The sequence below is a fragment of the Odocoileus virginianus genome, chromosome 26 (assembly GCF_023699985.2).
Source record: "Odocoileus virginianus isolate 20LAN1187 ecotype Illinois chromosome 26, Ovbor_1.2, whole genome shotgun sequence".
Taxonomy (NCBI): Eukaryota; Metazoa; Chordata; class Mammalia; order Artiodactyla; family Cervidae; genus Odocoileus; species Odocoileus virginianus.
This window is the reverse complement of record NC_069699.1, coordinates 9,289,627-9,309,157: the sequence shown is the minus strand read 5'-3', so window position 1 is coordinate 9,309,157 and position 19,531 is coordinate 9,289,627. Positions and strand designations below refer to the sequence as shown.

The 19,531-nt window shown below is 45.5% G+C and overlaps 1 protein-coding gene across 4 annotated transcripts in view; it reads right to left on the bottom strand.

The window, feature by feature from the left end:
* The window catches only part of ITGA9 (integrin subunit alpha 9), a 356,853-nt gene that overhangs the window by 58,669 nt on the left and 278,653 nt on the right, over window positions 1–19,531 (bottom strand). For all 4 annotated transcript variants that reach the window (XR_011483592.1, XM_070455419.1, XM_070455417.1 and 1 more), the window contains exons 21-23: window positions 18,385–18,474; window positions 16,239–16,347; window positions 9,280–9,387 (exon numbers count right to left, since the gene is read on the bottom strand). Coding sequence is in view for 3 of the 4 variants with exons in the window: in XM_070455419.1 (XP_070311520.1) it covers window positions 9,280–9,387; window positions 16,239–16,347; window positions 18,385–18,474 (307 nt within the window). In the remaining variant the exon portion in view is untranslated. The remainder of the gene's footprint in view (window positions 1–9,279; window positions 9,388–16,238; window positions 16,348–18,384; window positions 18,475–19,531) is intronic.

The window sequence follows — 19,531 nt, the reverse complement described above, 5'->3', positions numbered from 1 at the left end:
TGCTCCAAATACGTTAACTTGTCCCACCCTCACCATGTGAGGTAGATACCCTATTCACAGAGGAGGAAAATAAGCTTGGAGAATTTAGGGGACTTCTTCAATGTTACCAAAAGCTGGTAAGCAAGCAAGTACTGATGAAACCCAGACATTATGACTCATTTTGTCTTGGTCTTTCTCTCTCTAAGAGATCACAATTGTTAGCTGCATTAGTCAAATACATGATTTTTTGAGGAAACTGTAATAAATTTTCCTGAAGTAACTGTGAATGTGTAAATTTCTTCTTGTTTTTCTATCAGGAGAAACAAAACTCTACATGTGTTCTATAGCTGTGTGACTGGTTATGTAAAAATTCACTTAAATTACAAATTCTCATTGGGCTGTATTTTTAATCATTCTAAAATACATTTTTTGCCATTTAATATTGTTTTTGCTTCAATTCTATTTTGTTAGCTATTAATATTGTTATATTTGCTTTCTTTTTGTTAGTATTTGCCTTATCTTTTTTTGGATGCCTCATAGTCATTTTAAAAAGTGTGTCTCTTATAAGTAACTTATGCTTGGGTTTAAAAAATACCAGTCTGGGAGTCTCTGAATTTCACTAGGGCATTTAATTCATTCTCAGTTATTCTGATTATTGATATGTTTGGATTTATTCTTGCCATCTCATATATATATATGTGTGTATATATATATATATGTATGTATGTATAAACATAAAAAATTTTTTCCTTTGCCTTCTTATTCATGAATTCTTTCCTTTTTAAATGCTTCTTATTTTTTAGTGGTTTGGATGCCCCACATTGGTTTTATTCTTCTAAGTTGCCAGTAAAATTATTCATATCAATGTATGGCAAAAACCACCACCACAATATTGTAAAGTAATTAGCCTCCAGTTAAAATAAATAAACTGATTTTAAAAAAGATAAAACTTTTTTTTGCACATTTAAGCTTTATTTTTATCAAAGTCTTGAGCTAACTGGTACACAAACTTTTCCCCAAACAAGACGAAGAATCTTTGCTTGTTTTCACTTCCATCTTTCCAGCCTCCTAACTCTCATATTGACAGCATTTGGATCTTCATACTAGATAGTTTAAAAAGCTTAACTGGCATTTTTTCGGTCCTTTCGCACTACATTCTTAAAATCATTCAAGTTTCCGATCCACTACTTTATTCTCTTATACCCATTCTACTACACAGCTCATATACTGAGGGTTTTATTTGAATGGTCAAAATTTTAAATTTACAAAACTCTAACTAATTCTATTTCATGGGAATACTGTCTTTTGTATCTCTCTGAAGGCATCAATCTTGCTCATTGTAAAATCTTATTCTGTTTGCCTGGTTAATACACCTTCTGGTGTTAGTTCTTTTTTTGAGAGCAGTTGGTGGCTCACTCACTGTCCTGGTGGGAATGCTGCTTATTCTGTTCATTTCAGTTCAGTCACTGAGAGTTGGTTTCATGTCCAACTCTTTGCAAAACCATGGACAGCAGCATGCTGGGCTTCCCTGTCCATTAATGACTTTTGGAGCTTGCTCAAACTCACGTCCATTGAGTCGGTGATGCCATCCAACCATCTCATCCTCTGTTATCCCCTTCTCCTCCCACCTTCAATCTTTCCCAGCATCAGAGTCTTTACTAATGAGTCAGTTCTTTGCATCAGGTGGCCAGAGTACTGGAGTCTCAGCTTCAGCATCAGTCCTTCCAATGAATATTTAGGAATAATTTCCCTTAGGATGGACTGGCTGGATCTCCTTGCAGTCCAAGGGACTCTCAAGAGTCTTCTCCAACACCACAGTTCAAAAGCATCAATTCTTTGGCCCTCAGCTTTCTTTATAGTCCAACTCTCACATCCATACATGTCCACTGGAAAAACCATAGCCTTGACTAAACGGACCTTTGTTGGCAAAGTAATGTCTCTGCTTTTAAATATGCTGTCTAGAATGGTCAAAGTTTTTCTTCCAAGGAGCAAGCATCTTTTAATTTCATGGCTGCAGTCACCATCTGCAGTGATTTTGGAGCCCCCAAAAAGAAAGTCAGCCACTGTTTCCATTTTTACCCATCTATTTGCCATGAAGTGATGGGACCGGATGCCATGATCTCAGTTTTCTGAATGCTAAGTTTTAAGCCAGCTTTCTGACTCTCCTCTTTCATTTTCATCAAGAGGCTCTTTAGTTCTTCTTTGCTTTCTGCCATTACGGTGGTGTCATCTGCATATATGCTGCTCATTAACTGGGTGATTCTTGGTGGCCTGCTCATCTTCTGTCTTTTCTGTTGATTGAGTCTGCCTGTGGTGACTGGGTAGTGGGCAGTACTCCCAGGAGGGGTGAAGAATAGTACAGGGGGAAGCACATGAGGTCTGAAGTCAGACAGACCTGGCTACAAATCCAGCTCTGTTACTTACTAGCTGTGCAATGTTAGGCAAATCTTTGAATCTTGGTTCCTTAACTTGGGATAATGACCTTACCTTATAGAGCTGCTGTGTGGATTAAATTTAACAGCACATAAAAAGGCTACTAAAGCCTCGGGACAGCAGTAAGTTGAGTTAATCTTTCATCAGTTATTCAGGAGAATTTTTTTTTACTCTTCAGCCTTTGATTAAATTTGATAGATTTGATGGTCTCAAACCACTTTCATTAGGCAGATATATTTTCCTCAGATCATGCTGGGGGAAAACAATTCAGTCCTCCATTTCTAAATTTAAGCTATTGCACGGTCACTGATATATCAGGTGTATCTTTTCTTCAGAAGGATATGGACATCCTCATCACAAAATAATTAAAGTTCTGGTATTAACTGACTCACTTTGGCAAAAATTTGATCATGGGCAGCCTTGTCTGGTGTACATGCATTGGAAGGGTGGTTATAATTTACTAAGATATAAGTCTTGCCATCCACCTGGATGTTCTAATGGATATTGGTATTAACACTCTATTGATATTAATATCCTAATGGTACCTTATGGCAAAGTTATTGATATGTCTTCTTGGAAAATTATCCCTCATTCATACACTATTTTACTTCCTGGAAATCAGATCAGTTCTTTAGAATCATTGCCCAACAGCACAGACAGAACAGGCCAAAGAGATAACCTTTTCAGAAGGAAGAAAGAAAGGCATGACATTTATTTCATGTTTCTTCTAGAAATATCAGAGTTCTTTGAAAGACCCAGGGCTTTTACCTGGAATAAAGTTCCACCTTTGCACTCTGCAAGCCATCACTTATGACATTTTTCTTCCTGCATATTAAGAGCCAAATGCCAAAGCCTTCTCCTCCAGGGTTATAAAGTTGCTCATAGACAGGTTTTCAACTTCAACAACTTAATGTTTGAGTCCTGAGACAACCTCCTAAACTTTCCCTTGAACCTTCATCCCCTGTGGATAAATTTAACTTTGGCGCAGGATTCCACTCAAGGTCAAATGGTCTTGCCTTCATGAGTCATAAAGCTTGCGGCACATGTGCTACCTTGGCCCTGTCTTAGGCCTGTACTCAGGGGCTCTGCTAAAAGGCTCATCTCCGCAGCAGGCCCACAACCAGGTGAGGTCGTCACATTTTCCAGGCCAGTTCCCATCTAGCTGTGTGAGAGAAGCTGTATCCTCAGTCTAAATGGGAACCTACTTGCAGGAGTGACTGCCTGTGGCTTGCCTCACATGGGCAGTTGGGCCCACAGAAACCACTGCCCCCTGCAGCAGCCCAGTCATTTGTGGGCAATATCCACAGCGTGTGGTTAGACAACCTCTAGTGGCAGGGGGCCTGGCCTTCCCCAACCCTAGGCCAGAGAAACGAAGGTGTGGGCACACGAGCACACACACAACGATGCACCCTAGAAGGAGTGATGCACCTTAGAACCTCGCCAGCTGTCACAGGAAATGACAGGGTTTAGCACTCACTGTCACAGTGCCAAGACGGCCATCTGCCGTATGCCCCAAGAAGACGTAGCGAGTGGTAACCTTCGGGTGTACGTATAAGAGGTGTGTGGGCTTCTCAGGTGGCGCTAGCAATAAAGAGCCTGCCTACCAGTGCAGGAGCCATAAGAGACTCAAGTTCGGTCCCCGAGTCAGGAAGATCCCCTGCAGGAGGGCACAGCAACCCACTCCATTGTTCTTGCCTGGAGAGTCCCATGGACAGAGGAGTCTGGTGGGCTGAGGTCCATAGCGTTTCAAAGAGCTGGGCACGACTGAAGCGACCTAGCACACGTGCACAGAAGAGGTGGGCAGAGAGAATGGAGAACCGGGTCCACCCCCACTGCACTCCTTCACACACTGACCACTCCCTCGGTCTGTAGTGTTCTTGTCCCCACATGCTCTCCTGGTGAACACCTACACATCCCCTCAGCCCTGACTCCAAAAGCCTGCCTTCTGAAGCGTGTCCCGCCCCCTCTCCATGACGGGCTCTGAAACTCTGGACATTCCTGGGTCTGGCCATGCCTCCATGACTACATTTGCTACATGGCGCTGCAACTGTATTTCACGTATCTGTCTCCTGCTGGACTGCATTTCCACCTGTGTTGTGTGATCTATTCCTCTTATCAGAGCCTGGCACATCATGGGTGCTTTCTTTGCCAGTGTTTGCAGGATACATCAAGAATGATTCAGCACTTGCCATGATTTTTAGTTTAGATGGACTGTCCTTCTTCCCCTTTCTCACTCTATTATTTTCATGGTCCTTCCCACTTGGACTTCTGATGGTCTCCATGGTCACACTGCCCTGCCTGTGTTTTGGCTGTGGTGTGGGGAGTCAGGATCCCCACAGGACTTGGCACAACCCCAGTGGGTGGAGGCAGTGGAAATGCCAAGTCATTCCTCAGACCACCACCAAGGCAGTTTCTAAATAAAATGCAAGCAGGGTGGAGGAACCATGGCTTGGGTGGGTGTATGAAGGGATCCCACTTCACTGGGATCTTTATACAAATCTTTCCCAAACAAGCATTCTCCAAAAGCCATTCTCCATTCACAGGCAGCTGGACCTCAAGAATCCTTTGGGAGAACAAAAGACTCTGTAGTGAAATCTAGAGGCAGGTCTGTCCTATCTAGAAAGCCTAGACACTTCTAAATGAATTCTGAACCAACAGTTAGAAAACTGTGTCCCAGGCTGGTAAAGAATCTACCCACCAAAGAAGGAGACAAGGGTTCGATCCCGGATCCGGGAAGATCCCACATGCCATGGAGCAACGAAGCCTGAGCATCACAACTACTGAGCCCATGCTCTAGAGCCCAGGAGCCACAGATACTGAAGCCCTGCACCCTAGAGCCCATGTCTGCAAACAAGAGAAGCCACTGAAATGAGACGCCCATGCACCACAAGGAAGAGTAGCCCCTGCTCACCACAACTAGAGAAAAGTGAATGCAGCAACAAAGACGCAGCACAGCCCAAAATAAAATAAATAAGTACAATTTTGAAAAAAGAAAACTGTGTCCCAGACAGGGCCATAGGTGGGGTGATAGCCCAGGCCTGTGGGGTCAGCCAGCATGCCCACCCTCAGCAGGAAGATGGATACCAAGGGTGCTGCTGAAGGGAGAGAAACAATCTGAGGGTCCCCTGCAGTGTGGGGAGGTTTGGCAGATACACCCTCCCTCAATGCCAGCTGTCTGTCCCTGGGCTTCAGTTGGCTGAAGAGGTAACTGGCTCCTGGCTGCCTGGAGGCCTGTCCAAGGCTAGGGAATGCTGGTGGCTGAGGGTGGGGTCTGGAGGGGTACTTCTTGGAGAACATTAGGAGAAACTGGTTTCTCCTAACAGGAGTGAGTCTGACCTGTACCAAGCCACCCAAATTCCTAGAATGAGAAGCCGGTTCTATCCGAAGTCCTGCAGGGCCAGAGTGGAGGGCGTCATAAGCTGTGAAACTGCACCTACTCCAGTGGGCTCACTCTGGGCTCTGCTGAGCATGGGCGGGGCCAAGGCTGGGAAGCTGGCTGAGCTGCAGGACGCCCTTGTTCTCGGCCCTTTAGGCTTTATAGCAGAAAATCTGCTGCCCGATGGCCTCTGAAACAGTACCCGGGACTCCTGCCTCATCACTGCATCCATCATGCACCAGCTTTTAATTTTCTACTCTCATCATCACACTGGTCTCCAGTAACGACTATCCATGCGAACACAGTGCTTCACTACTTGCTTAGTGAGATCTGCAGGCAAGCCTGATTTTCCACACCACACAGACACCGTGGGCCTCTGAACACAGGCCGATGTATCCAACCAATGGCTTGGCTGTCCTTGAGAATTCTGTTACATACTTTTGAAAATTCTCAGTACGGTTTTGAAAATTGAAAGGGTCTACTTCTGAGAACTCAGAGAATGGAATGCAGGGAGCTCATAGGACTTGGGTTTTTTGAGAGCTCATTCAGCGGGATGATCGGTCAGGCAGTTCTACAAATCTTCAGAAAAACCACTTCTAATGCCTTTCTGCCAAGCCAGCTATTTATAAATGCGTTCCAAATTGGAGTAGCTCTTGCTTGGTCAGATGATTAGTGAAGAGAAAAATGGGGCTTCCCTGGTGGCTCAGTGGTAAAGAATCTGCCTGCCAATACAGGAGATAAGGGTTCAATCTCTGATCCAGGAAGATTCCACATGCCGTGGAGCAGCTAAACCCAAGTGCCACATCTACTGAGCCTGTGCTCTAGAGCCTGGGGTCACAGGTACGGAAGCCCGTGCCCTAGAGTCCATGCTCTGCAACAAGAGAAGTCACCACAATGAGCAGCCTGTGCATCGCAGTCCCAGAGTAGCCTCCATTCACCACAACCAAAGAAAAGCCCGTGCAGCAATGAAGACCCAGTACAGACAAACATAATGAATAAATAAATTCAAAAGAGGGAAAATTCTTTAAAAAAAAAAAGAGAGAAAAGGGTGTGTACTTGGTTCTGAGACACTTTCAGAATCACAGTGAATTACATCTCCTGTTTCTGTCAATAAATAATTTTGCCCACGAAGGAGCAATCTTCTCTACCACTTTACTGATGTTCCTGTGAACAGCTCACAGCACATGCTCCCCAGACATGGGGAAAAGGTGGAGTGGCTGGTGAGGTAAACAGTATGTCAGGGAGCAGATGGGAGCATGTGGGCAATGGGAACCTCATGCTAAGTTCAAACCGCGGTTGCAGTAGGTGCAAGACACTGGGGGCTCTTCTTCCACTGTTCCAGCAGTGCTCCAAGGCATGCGCACTTCGTGGAGCAGGAGTGGAAAACGGTGAGGGGTGGTGATGGCTGAGCAGGCAAGCCAGGAGGGGCACCTATTCCGCATTCAACATTTCCTGTGGTCCAGGGTTTCAGCCCGCGTGATCCAAGAGGACGGCAATGCAGGAAACCATCATCTGTATCACATCATGCTTTTGGAGCCTCCTGTGGGCTCAGATGTATCACAAGCCACGGGCCTTGCTGCCCCCATTTTCAAGCTATCCATGGAGAGACCATCCATCTGTCTGGCTGGCTGTCCCTCACATCCCCATGTAAGAGCAATGATTCAGCAACGCCCTCAATGTGGACCACATGCCGTCTCCTTGGGCAGTGACTCTCCTGAGCATCACGCACCCTCCTTCCCACGAGCGGTCACCCTCTCGTCCAGCCGCTCTGGACTCTTAGGAGCACTGAGGTGATTTTTTATCAGCATGAAACTTTTCCTGAATTCATGTGGAAAGAGTAAATGATGTTTTATAGCATGAACCTTTTTTCAGTCCATGAATATCAAATATTTACTGAACACATATTATACTCTAAGTATTGTGTATCGGAGTCCCTAGAGATAAGGGTAGCGAGCAGATAAAAGTTCTGTCCTTATACTGTGGGGGCCAGGAGAAAGATAAACTGGTCAAATATGGAAATAGATGGTGTGCCAGCTGGTGATGAGGGTGATGGTGGAAGGGTGGATGAGAGGTTCTGGGACACAGGTTGGTCAGGGAGGGCCTCTCTGAGGATATGATATTTGAGCAAATACAAGAAGGAGGTGAGGGCAGAGGTCATGTGACTCTCTGGGGAAGGGTGTGCTGGGTAGCGGAAGAACGACACAAAATTCAGGAGGTGGGAGAGTGTCTTCTATGCTCTAGGACCAGCATGGAGGCAGGAAGACTGGGATAGAGAGAGGAGAAAGAGGGGGAGAGGTGAGAGAGGGGCAAGAGACAGGCTGTGAAGCTGGCTGAGGTGCTGGAAGAATTCGGGGCACAGGTGAGCTATCGGAGGGTTTTGAGCAGAGGAGTGACATGACCTGACTTACATTTTGGAAGCCCAGCTCTGCTGCTGGGGCAGAAGCAGACAGCAGGGGGGTAGGACGGGAGAAGTGACCTAAGTGAAGAGGCCACCGTAATAAACCAGATGACAGATGACAGTGTCTTGGACCAGGGTGCTGATGGTAGAAGGGTCAAAAATTGTAACATTCTGATTTGGGGGGAAGGTAGAAACATCAGGTTTACTGATGGCTTAGATGTGAAGTGTGGGAAAAGGTGTTAAGGGTGACCCATGCCACTGGAAGGATTGAACAGCCATTTGCTGAGATGCAGAAGGTCATGGAGGGAAGCAGGTTTGGAGGGGTACCACTGAGAGTTCAGTTTTGGTTAAGACAGATTCCTGTTAGGCATCCAGGTAGGGATGGCCTGAAGGTAGCTAACTATCAAAGTCTGGGATTTGTGGGAGATACATGGGCTGGAGAAAAACAACTAATGTCATCAGTACAGACTGAATATAAAACCATGAGTCTTGGGGAGATTTATGAGACTGAGTGTAGGAAAAAAAAAGGCCCTTGGGCCCTGGAGGAACTGGGAAGATGAGGAGAAAGCCAGTGAGAAGCAAATGTGATGTCCTAGAAGCCAAGGAGTTGGGAGGAATGATCATTGTTGAGACAAAAATCATCTACAGTTGACTTGGGATCAAGCAGAATAGCATATTCTGCATATGAACTTGAGTTTCCACCTACATTTATGTCTTATGTATGAATCCTTCACCCTCCAGGCATCAGTGGCCCTATGAGAATCTTTATGAGTGCTGGTGAATCTTCCCCTTAGAAACACACATTCACATACATACAAGACTGAAAACAACTATGGAGGCTCCAGGAGCTGGCAAAGTCCATCCCAGAAGTCAGGTTCATAAATATCCCTTGGCCATTCCCAAAGAGGTTTTCTCATGGTATGAACCAAACCGTCTCAATGTTGAAGTTCAGAAATTGCAGGTTTCCCAGCTTTTCCAGGTATGTTTCCATAGGTTAGAATGAGTTAACCTTTCTGGGCTCTTGGGTGGAACACAAAATGTGAATGGGCTGGCTCAAGTCTCAAAGCAAGCATGAAAACAAATGAGAACTCACCACCATCTCCTGCACGTGAAACATCTCTGCTCCACCAGGTGACAGTCGATTGGGGAAGGAGATGCTGACAGATGATCCAGGAAGGGTGCTTGGCCCAGTGTTATAGACCTGTGGGTGTGAGACACACACGGCATGTTTTAATAGAAATAGAGAGCTTCATTTCATGTCTACATTATATATTCTAAAATCCTTTGAAATGATACACAGAGATACTTGGGTTTAGGATCTAGAAGGTCAAGACTTGAAGTGAAATACCAAATTATGGGAGATTTCAATGACATAGAAATCTTTCTAATGTGCATTAAAAACCCACAAACTTTCAAGTTACCTTATTGCCCCCATTAGCATTTTCTTATCTTCTGCTGCTAACAAGTATACTTATTTTGACCTGGAAATTTACTCATAGACTGTTACACAGGTGGGAATTTAGAAATAATCTAGATTAGTAGTTCTCAAATTTTTAACACATATTAGAATAATTAACTGGTCTTCTTAAAACCTAGACTGGAGCAAGGTCACATCCAGAGTTTCTGCAGTGGTAGGTCTGGTTAGGGCGGGGTGGGGGCTGAAGGGTTTGAATATCTTTTTTATTTTGGCCATGCCACATGGCATGTGGGATCTAAGTTCCCCAATCAGGGATCAAACCTGGGCCCCTGGCAGCTGGAAGCTCAGATTCCTAACCACTGGATGGCCAGGGAAGTCCTGGACTTGCCTTTCTAAAGTTCTCAGGGTTCAATCCCTGGTCAGGGAACTGGATCCCGCATGCAGCAACTAAGAGTTTGCCTGCCATAGTGAAGGTCGAAGAGCCTGCCACAACTGAGACCATTTACAGCCAAATAAATATTGGGTTTTTTTTTTTTTTTAAAGTTATCAGGAGACGCTGATATTGCTGGCCCATAAAACATACTTTGAGAACCACTGACCTGGTCCAAGTCCATTCCTTTCATAGTTGGAGGTAACTGAGACTCTCAAAGTGGGTTATCCCCAAACCAAATGATCTAACTTAGAGAAAGAGCTCTTTTTCACAACACGATCTAGCTGATTTGGTTTCTCCATAACTTTCATCTTACCACTTGCTAATACTGTTGGATGACATCTGTGCACATCTTTTCTGTCCCAGTATTTGGTCCTATAATCTTTACTGCTTTCATCCCCCACATAGTCCTCCCCATTTTTTGTCTCCAGCAGCCCATCTCTTGAGAACTGAGAGAAAAGGTGGCAGCCACTAAAAGACGCATGAGAGAAAGGAGATAGAACAGAGACTGACATGAAGCTCAAGGAAGTAGAAGATGAAGAAGAGTAAAAAAGATGGGCAGGTGTATAAAGACAGACAGTAGATTAGTGGTTGCTAGGGCTGGGGCGTAGGAGGAATGAGGAGTGTGGCAGGAGGAAGAGTGGCTTCCCAAAGATGTCCCTGTCCTAATCCGTGGAAATTGTATGTTATATTACATGGCCAGGGGGATTTCAGGTTGCCAAGAAGCTGACTTTAAAATCAAGAGATGATCTTGGATTATCCAGGTGGATGCAATGTAATGACAAGGGTCCTTATATAGAGAAGTGGGAGACAGAGTCAGAATCAGGGAAATGTACTGTCAAAAAGATGCAACCAGTCATTGCTGGCTTCGAAGATGAAGGGGGCCATGGATCAAAGAATGCAGCAGCCTCCGTAAGGAGGAGAATCATCACAGAAGAAAGAAACAGATTATTCCCCAGAAAGGAACACAGCCCTGTTGATACCTTGCTTTTATAGACCAGTGAAACCCTTGCAGACTTATGTCTGCAAAACTGTAAGATAACATAAATTTGGCACAAAGTCTGTAGTAATTTGTTACAGCAGCAATAGAAGACTAATATAAAGAATGACTGCTAATGGGTATGGAGTTTCTTTTTGAGGGTGAAAAAAAGGTTCTAAAATTAGATTATGGTGAAAGTTGCACAATTCTGTATGAACACAGAATTGTGGGGAAAGTCATTGCATTGTACACTTTAAACAAGTGAACTCTAAGGTATATAAGTGGTAACTCGATAGAGATGTTAGTTTATTTTTAAAAAGATGGGTAGGGGCAAAAGAGAGGAGTGGCCTGGGGACTAGAGAGAGGTTTCAGGGCATCTCCGAACCTGAGGTGAGCAGGGCAGAGCCCAGCAGTGTGTTTGACAAGTCAGCAGATCTTCCCACTTGGCAGAATATATAAGGCTCTAGCTCCATCCAGCTCTTCCCTAGAAAACTTGTCTTTGTTTTTTGGGTTTTCTTTTTTTTCTTTTCAATAGTGGGTTTTGCTTCAGAGAACAGACACAAAAAGCCATCGAGTGGATGAGTAGTTGCTGCCAACTCTTGATTCAAAAAGAACACAATTCACCCATAACGACAACCCTAAGGCACAAGAAAAGGAAGGACTATCCAACCACAATGGAAATCGCTAATTTGAAGTGAAACGTGAGAGTACAGCATTGAAGGGAAAAACCTATTGACCTGTCTGGGAAATCCCAATTAAAGTATGAGTGAGGAAAAAGAAGTTGATTTTGTTTTGCATTAGTTCATCCACCAGAACCAGACAGATGGAGAGTTTATATTACCATACTTTTAACAAATGTCTTAGTGTTTGATCTCTGCAAACGTTCCTGTGTAACATCTGCATTATTTTTCACCATTATTTTTCAAATGAGGGAAATTATTGATTTGATTTAAAAAAAAAAAACTATTGATGGTCAATAAATTTTTATGTCTGTGAAGAAAAAAACTCTGATGAAACTGTGAAACCAATTCTAAAACCAGCGTCTCTGCCTTTCTCCCATCAGCACTTGCAGCTGAATCTTTAAACAATGACATAGCTTGTTGAATATTAGCTTTGAAAAGACCCAGAAAAAAAATCTCTTTATATGGAAAGTCTCGTGCCTTTTTTCAGGAGAGATTTGCCAGAATAATGCTTCCCTGATGGTTCAGACAGTAAAGAATCTGCCTGCAATGAAGGAGAAATGGCTTTGATCCCTGGGTTGGGACGATCTCCTAGAGAAGGGAATGGCAACCCACTCCAGTATTCTTGCCTGGAGAATTCCACAGAAAGAGGCTACAGTCCATGTGGTCGCGAAGAGTTGGACACAACTGAACGACTAACACTTTCTATCCATTTTCCTGACCCTATTCTCCTCTACTATCTCCACCTTTTTCTGGATCACTATCACCATCAAACTGGTCAGTGGCTTTCCGGCAGGATGGTCAGAATCATGATGATTATACCAGAAAACAAGTTGTCAGAGAGTTGTAAGGAAACTGTCAGCTTTTCTAACCTAAGAAGATTTCCTTTCCATCAGTGACACACACCATCCATCTTTCAGAGCCAGCCAAGTTCCTTAATCCTGAACAGAAAGCTACGTACTTCCTCAGGCAACTGATAATCAGGAGGAGAACCTCAGGGTCATGCTAGTCACTCACTCCCGGGGCCCTGATTCCCTAGCCTGTATCCTGTGTCAGGTCAGAAGAAAGCTCTTTGTCTCAATATGAAACTTTAAGCTCTCTGTCAAAGAGAGAGAAACATGATGTAACCACAGGCTCTCAGATTTCTTTCTTTTCAAGAGGAAGAAGAGAACATTTTGTATATTTTTTTAATATCTTTTCATATAACTTCTGTTCCTTTCTGCCTTCTCCTATCAACACTATTTGTAGAGACATGGATGGACCTAGAGACTGTCATACAGAATGAAGTAAGTCAGAAACAGAGAAACAAATATCAAATATTAAAGTGCATATATATATATACATGTGTATATATATATATATACATGGGATCTAGAAAAATGATATGGATGATCTTATTTGCAAAGCAGAAGTAGACACACAGACATAGAGAGAAAATGTATGGATACCAAGGGGGAAAAGGCAGGGGGTTGGGGAGGTGGGAGGAACTGGGAGATTGGGATTGACATATATACACTATTGATGCTATGCATAAAAAAAATAGCTAATAAAAACCAACTGTATAGCACAGGGAACTCTACTGAATGCTCTGTGGTGACCTAAATGAGAAGGAAATCCAAAGAAGAGGGGATATATGTATACATATAGCTGATTCACTTTGTTGTACAGTAAAAACAAATAGAACATTGTAAAGCAACTATAATAAAAAATAATAAAAATTTTATCTTATTGAAGTATATTATTTACAATGTTGTGTTAATTTCTGCAGATACCCTCTTCATTACATGATGTATGTCATTTGAACCTTTCTAAGTAATTTACCTAACTGTATCTTTTATTGTAAGACACCTCCAAAACTATATGTAAACAATTGAAACTAAAGTGGCTTCCCTGATGGCTCAAGTGGTAATGATTGTACCTGCAATGCAGGAGACACAGGAGATGGGGATTCAATCCTTGGGGTTGGGAAGATACCCTGGTGGAGAAAATGGTAACCTACTCCAGTATTCTCGCCTGGAAAATCCCATGGACAGGGGAGCCGAGGGGGTTCCAGTCCATAGGGTCACCGGGTTCCAATCAATACAGTCGCAAAGAGTTGGACATGACTGAGCACACACACATAAGTAAAATGAAATAACTTCATCTGGCCTTTATCTGTTTTCTGTCCAACTGCAAAAAGCAATGGAGAAAAAGAAACTAACTGTGAGAAGGAATTCGAAACCACAGAGGTCCTATTCCCAGCAATCACTCTAAAGGTCTTGAAAGCAAGGGTGACCCCATCTTCCCCTTTTCCCTTGTAAATCAAGCATAGGGTGTGACAGCAGGGGCTTAGCTGGCTGGGAGGCGCCTCCTCTCTGAGCTGGGATGTGTTATCCATCATGACTTTGGAGGTCTCTTGCCTGGCAGAGAGCTTTGGCGAGAGGGAGACCATTGTTTGCAAGAGACCACAAATATGTTACTGTCTCTCTCTGGACCCTCACCCTGTCATTATTTGTCATCCCCTTGGTCCACCTAGGAGAGGCCACAGGGAAAGAAAATAATAATTATTTGGCCATAGCAGTGAATGCCAGACCGAGAAACCATCTTCTCCATAGGGAAGGACGGAGGGAAGGCAGGAGAGAGCTCTGGGAGCTGGAGCTAGAGCTAGAAATTCGTGGGATGTGGATTACGGTACACTGGCTCCATCACTTCAGCCCCAGCTCCTGGCAGCTGCTGAGCTACACAGGGGTGTCCCAGGTAACATCTGCCTAATCTTGGCCCCAGCCCAGCCGCTCCCAGCTCTTCACCCTGCAGCATGTCCTCTCCTCTTGGGCCTACATTTCCCACATTTGTCAATTAAGGAGAATGTCTGGACGATGCTTGGTCCCCCTAGTTGTATGTTCAAAGACCCTCCTGTTGAACAGTGCTGGCCTTGGCGTCTGTTTTTAGAGAATGGATCAGCAAATGATGGCTCACACACCAGATCTGGTCCACCACCTGCTTTTGTACATCCTGTGAGCTAAGGTGGTTTTATGTTTTTAAATGTTTGGGGAAAAAACAGAAGATGAATATGTCGCGATATGTGAAAATGATGTGTGCTGTGCTGTGCTCAGTTGCCAGTCATGTCCGACTCTTTGTGACCCCATGGACTGTAGCCCACCAGGCTCCTCTGTCCATGGGGATTCTCCAGGCAAGAACGGAGTGGGTTGCCATGCCCTCCTCCAGGGGGCCTTCCTGAACCAGGGATCGAACCCAGGTCTCCTGTATTGTAGGCAGATTCTTTACCATCTGAGCAACCAAGGAAGCCCAATAATACTGCAGTGGGTTGCCATGCCCTCCTCCAAGGGATCTTCCCAACTCAGGGACTGAACCCAGGTTTCCCGCATTGCAGGCGGATTCTTGACTGTGCCACCAAAGAAGCCCAAGAATACTGGAGTGGGTAGCCTATCTCTTCTCCAGGGGATCTTCCTGACCCAGGAATCAAACCAGGGTCTCCTGCATTGCAGGCAGATTCTTTACCACCTGAGCTACCAGGGAAGCAATTTTATATCATGTGAAAATGATATGAAATTCAAATGTCAGTGTCCAATGCCACAGTTTTGTCCTGTGCATGGTTTTGGGCTACTTCTGCACCACAGGAGCCTAGTTGTATAGCTGCTGTGGAGACTGGATGGCCTGCAAAGCTTAAATACTTACCCTCTGGCCCTTTGCAGAAAAAGTTTTTCCACCCTTGGTTTACAGAAGGACAATGACCTTCACAGTGTCCACAGTCCATACTGAGTGTACCTGCTGGACACAGTGCTTATGTGATAAGGAGAGCCAGCCCCGCTCTTTGGGGAGCAGCCTGTCTCCCCGCCAGGGGGAGTTCCCTTCACTCACACTGCCGTGCTCCTGTAAAACCCCACTTTGGAAGGCTGCTCCTTTGTGGGAGGTGTGGGTGCCTGGCTAAGTAAGCAAGGAGAAGCCCAGGAGTAACTGTGCGTGTGTATGCTCAGTCACTTAAGTCATGTCCGACTCTGCGACCGCATGGATGGCAGCCCACCAGGCTCCTCTGTCCACAGGTTCTCCAGGCAAGAGTACTGGAGTGGGTTGCCATGCCATCCTGCAGGGGGGTCTTCCTGACATAGGGATTGAACTCATGTCCCCTGCGTCTTCTGCATCACAGGTGGATTTTTTACCGCTGCGCCACTGGGGAAGCCCCCAGGATTAAGAGGACATGACAAATCCTCGAGGCTGCCCTGCCCACAGTGTGAAGAATGATAGAGAACTGAAAGGGGTCCTCTGTGGACCATTTGGGTGGGGATGCGTGCCTGGTCCAAAGGTCTGTTGGGGAAGGCCGCATTCATCGTGCAGTTTTCCCTCCAAATATTGAAAAGCAGAGGGGTCTACACAGCAGAGTACCAGGAAGCAAAGGGATTATTTCTGTGTGTGGTTACAGAAAACACAAACACACACACACACACATCCAGGCTGAGAAGAGTTTCTCTTAGAAAGAGCCTGGCCCTTTGGTTGCTTTTCATAGAAGGCACGGTACCCAGTGATAGAGAAGGTCTCCAAGGGTGGGTACCTGAAGGGTGACGTTGAGAGGTTGGAAATGACACTCCAGGTCATCCAGCTGAATGAAGTTGGATGCATCCACAGACTCGCCATACACAAAGGAGGTTGGAGACATGATTCTGAAAGAGGAAAGCATGAAATCTGTCATTCCAATGCAGGGTCACCACTATCCTAGGAGCTCAAACATCTGTCTCTGTTGAATCTAGAGCTCAAACATCTGTCTCTACTGTATCTAGAGCTAAAACATCTGTCTCTATTGGATCTAGAACCTGGCTCCCCTCAGGGTCCCGCATCAAAAGCTTTGCTCTGGAACTGCTCCTTCTCTCTCTTGTAACTGGACACAGCCAGACTTGTGCTTTCCAAGCAGACATTGCCAGCAATGTCTGGTCATCTTAGGTCAAATCAGTAAGTTATATATACAGTGTACTAGGAGTACACTTCTAAAACGAGGAAGAAGACCATGGTAACTTTGATTTCAGTTTTTTAAACTGGGTTATAAAATTACACATGTTCTATTTTGTCATTTGAAAAACATTCTGTGGACTGAAAAAGATTATGACAATATAAATGAATTATATGTTTGGCATTCTAAGCCCCACTCTATAACAAATTAAAAAATAAAGATTTTCAGACTACCAAGATTACTAGAAATTAGGTATTAAAAATTGAGCCCTTAAACTAGCAGCCTTTTTCTTTAGATTTCAAACAGTGGCTGTGTAAGATGTGATGAAGAATTCCAGCTCAGTGTCAATAAACCCCAGGCTCATTTAAATTCCTGGAAAAATAATGGATTCTAGATGAGATTCTAGAAGCTGCTCACTTGCCTAAACACAATATTGTAAGATTTTTGGAACCAAGTCTAAATAGATAGCAATTAATCTATTTTCAGCTGAAGTGCATTGGTTTAGAAATGTAGTGAGCTGCCACCCAGGTCAAGAGTGGGTTCATTTAAATGAGTGCCGTTTTATGTTCCTGGAAAGATCAGAGGTTGACTCATTTGTTTAACTGAGGGCTTCGTTGGGGGCTGTTAACACCTCACAATGAGGTCTCCAGGGCCTGACAACAGGATCAAGGGAGCCCTGTTTTCTCTTTCATCCCCTAGGACAGGGCTTGGTCCATGGACATTCTCACTGTGTGTGTCTGAGGAGATAGTAAATAAACTACACGGTTAAAAATAGAGCCACGAACAGAGGCAAATCTGTGTTAATTTGCAAATATATTCCACCAATGCCTCATGTCTAAAGAACTTGATGAAAAATGCCAAGAGGCAGGAACGCCCACCGGAGACTCATTCCTGACACCCAGCAGAGCAGTGGAGCTTTGCAGGCATGGCTCCTTCTGCGGCGTATTAACTTTTCTACTTGCAGCTAAGGCCAGGACCCAGGAGCACTTGAATACTGAAAAATGAGAGACTTTGAACCTCTACAAAGTTCAGCTTGCCTGTGGGGCAAAGGTTCAAGAGGTCTTCATTTGATCTAAACGAATTGTGCAAATCCTTTTTCCTCTATCGTGCTCTGTTTCTGAAGCCGGAAACAGGAACTGACTTCTCATTTTTCCAGGCCTGTGTTTTAGCTGAAAGCCGCCCAGAGTTGTGTTGGGTCCCTGCTGCCTGCAGCCCTTATTTCCAACAATGCCAGCGGCACTGAGCGGTTGTGGACTTCAGCCAGACAGTGTGCCCACTGTGACTGGCCCTGCCCACTGGCTCTGCCAGGAGGATCGGGAACATGCAAAGCCAAAGCTGACTAGAAGCTACTCAGAAAGCAGGCCCGCCTTCCCTGGGACGCATTGGCTGTAACCTCTGGCCCAGCAGCCTTTGGTTGAGATCTTAATCCCAGGAATGGAGCTGCCTGCTACCTTGTGGCACTCTGGAGCAGTGGGCGCTGGGGAGAGATGCATGTAAAGGTGGACAGAATGTTCGAAGGAATTATGCAGCTTACACCTGTCATCACACTTCTTGTATAACCTACCAAGTGTGTGGGCAGCTGGGAAAGAGGAGAAAGCAGGAAGGGAGGAGGGCATGAGTCCCTGCAGCTGAAGCTTCATCCTGCATTTCCAAGGCAGGCAGAAGTGGAAGTGGCAGGGCTGCCGGCTCCTGGCTATACAAGCAAACACAAGAGAAGCACAGAGTTCCGCTCCAGGCAGCACTGGCTACTCACCCTGTGATGGACGTGTCCACCTCGTGCATCAGTGGCACCGTCAGTGTGAGGACGTTGTTGTGAAGGGACTCTGAGCGCTCCACGTTGCCGCTGTGCAAGGAGAGAGGACGGGATGCCAGTCAGCACAGCCTGCCCGCAATGCACCTCTCCCCTCCCAGAGAGTGACCGCTCTCTGTTCTGCACCTTTTTACCTTCAACTCTGTTTCTGGCCCCTGTATGGCATCACAGTGGGCACTCTATGGTTTCAGCTGTGTTCCCCACCCCATAAAGATGTGAGGGCAAGTAGTGCATGGGGCAGGTGACCCCAGGAGACAGCAGTGGGGAGACAGGAAGGCAGGCAGAAAGCAGGGCACATGATCCAGGTCAGCTGGGCTCCATCAGACCAGGGAACTCCAGGAGGCAGCGTGGAGTACCCACCCTCATCTTCCAATTGAGGCCATGGGAGCTGATCAATGACTCCTGAGACCTGCTGGGGGGTGGGGGTGGGTGATTAATTCCCTGGCATGTGCCCTATGTGCACAGTTAGTGAGGTCTGGCCAGACAAAGCCTCAGGCAGTAGGATAGGTGCTAGGAATGGGAACTGTCCAGGGTGCGTGGTAGAGGTGAGCTCTGAGAGGTTATGGGTGGGCACCAAGAGCGTGTGCTGCTTCTGCAGGGCTTATTCCATGAAAAATGGACAACCAAGTTTAGGGCACTGTAGCTGGGAAGAGGTTTGCTTGCATTTAGCAGCTACTTCCCATCTAACGGCATCATGCATCATCCACGGACAACCAAGCCCAGGAGAGAGGCCCTGGGTAGCACCATCTCTATAAATGTCACGGGGGCTCCTGCTATAGGACTTCTGGCTCCAGCAGGTTCACATACAGGCCTCCTCCTTGGGGTGAGGATATACAGAAGGGGGGAGGCTTGCAGGGTCCTTCTGGAAAGGTGACCACAAGGTGGGTGATGGTGTTGAGGGCTACCATGTGCCAGGCACACCCCCTGGCATGACAGAGCTGGGTTTTCAGAGTAACCCCAGAGGGAGGAACTCACCCACCGCTGATGGGTAAGAAGCAGCTCAGACAGATTAGGTAACTTGTCCCAAGGACCCAGAGCAACTGGGTTAGTCTCCAAAACCAGTGCTTTTCCACTGTGATGCCTTTTCCTG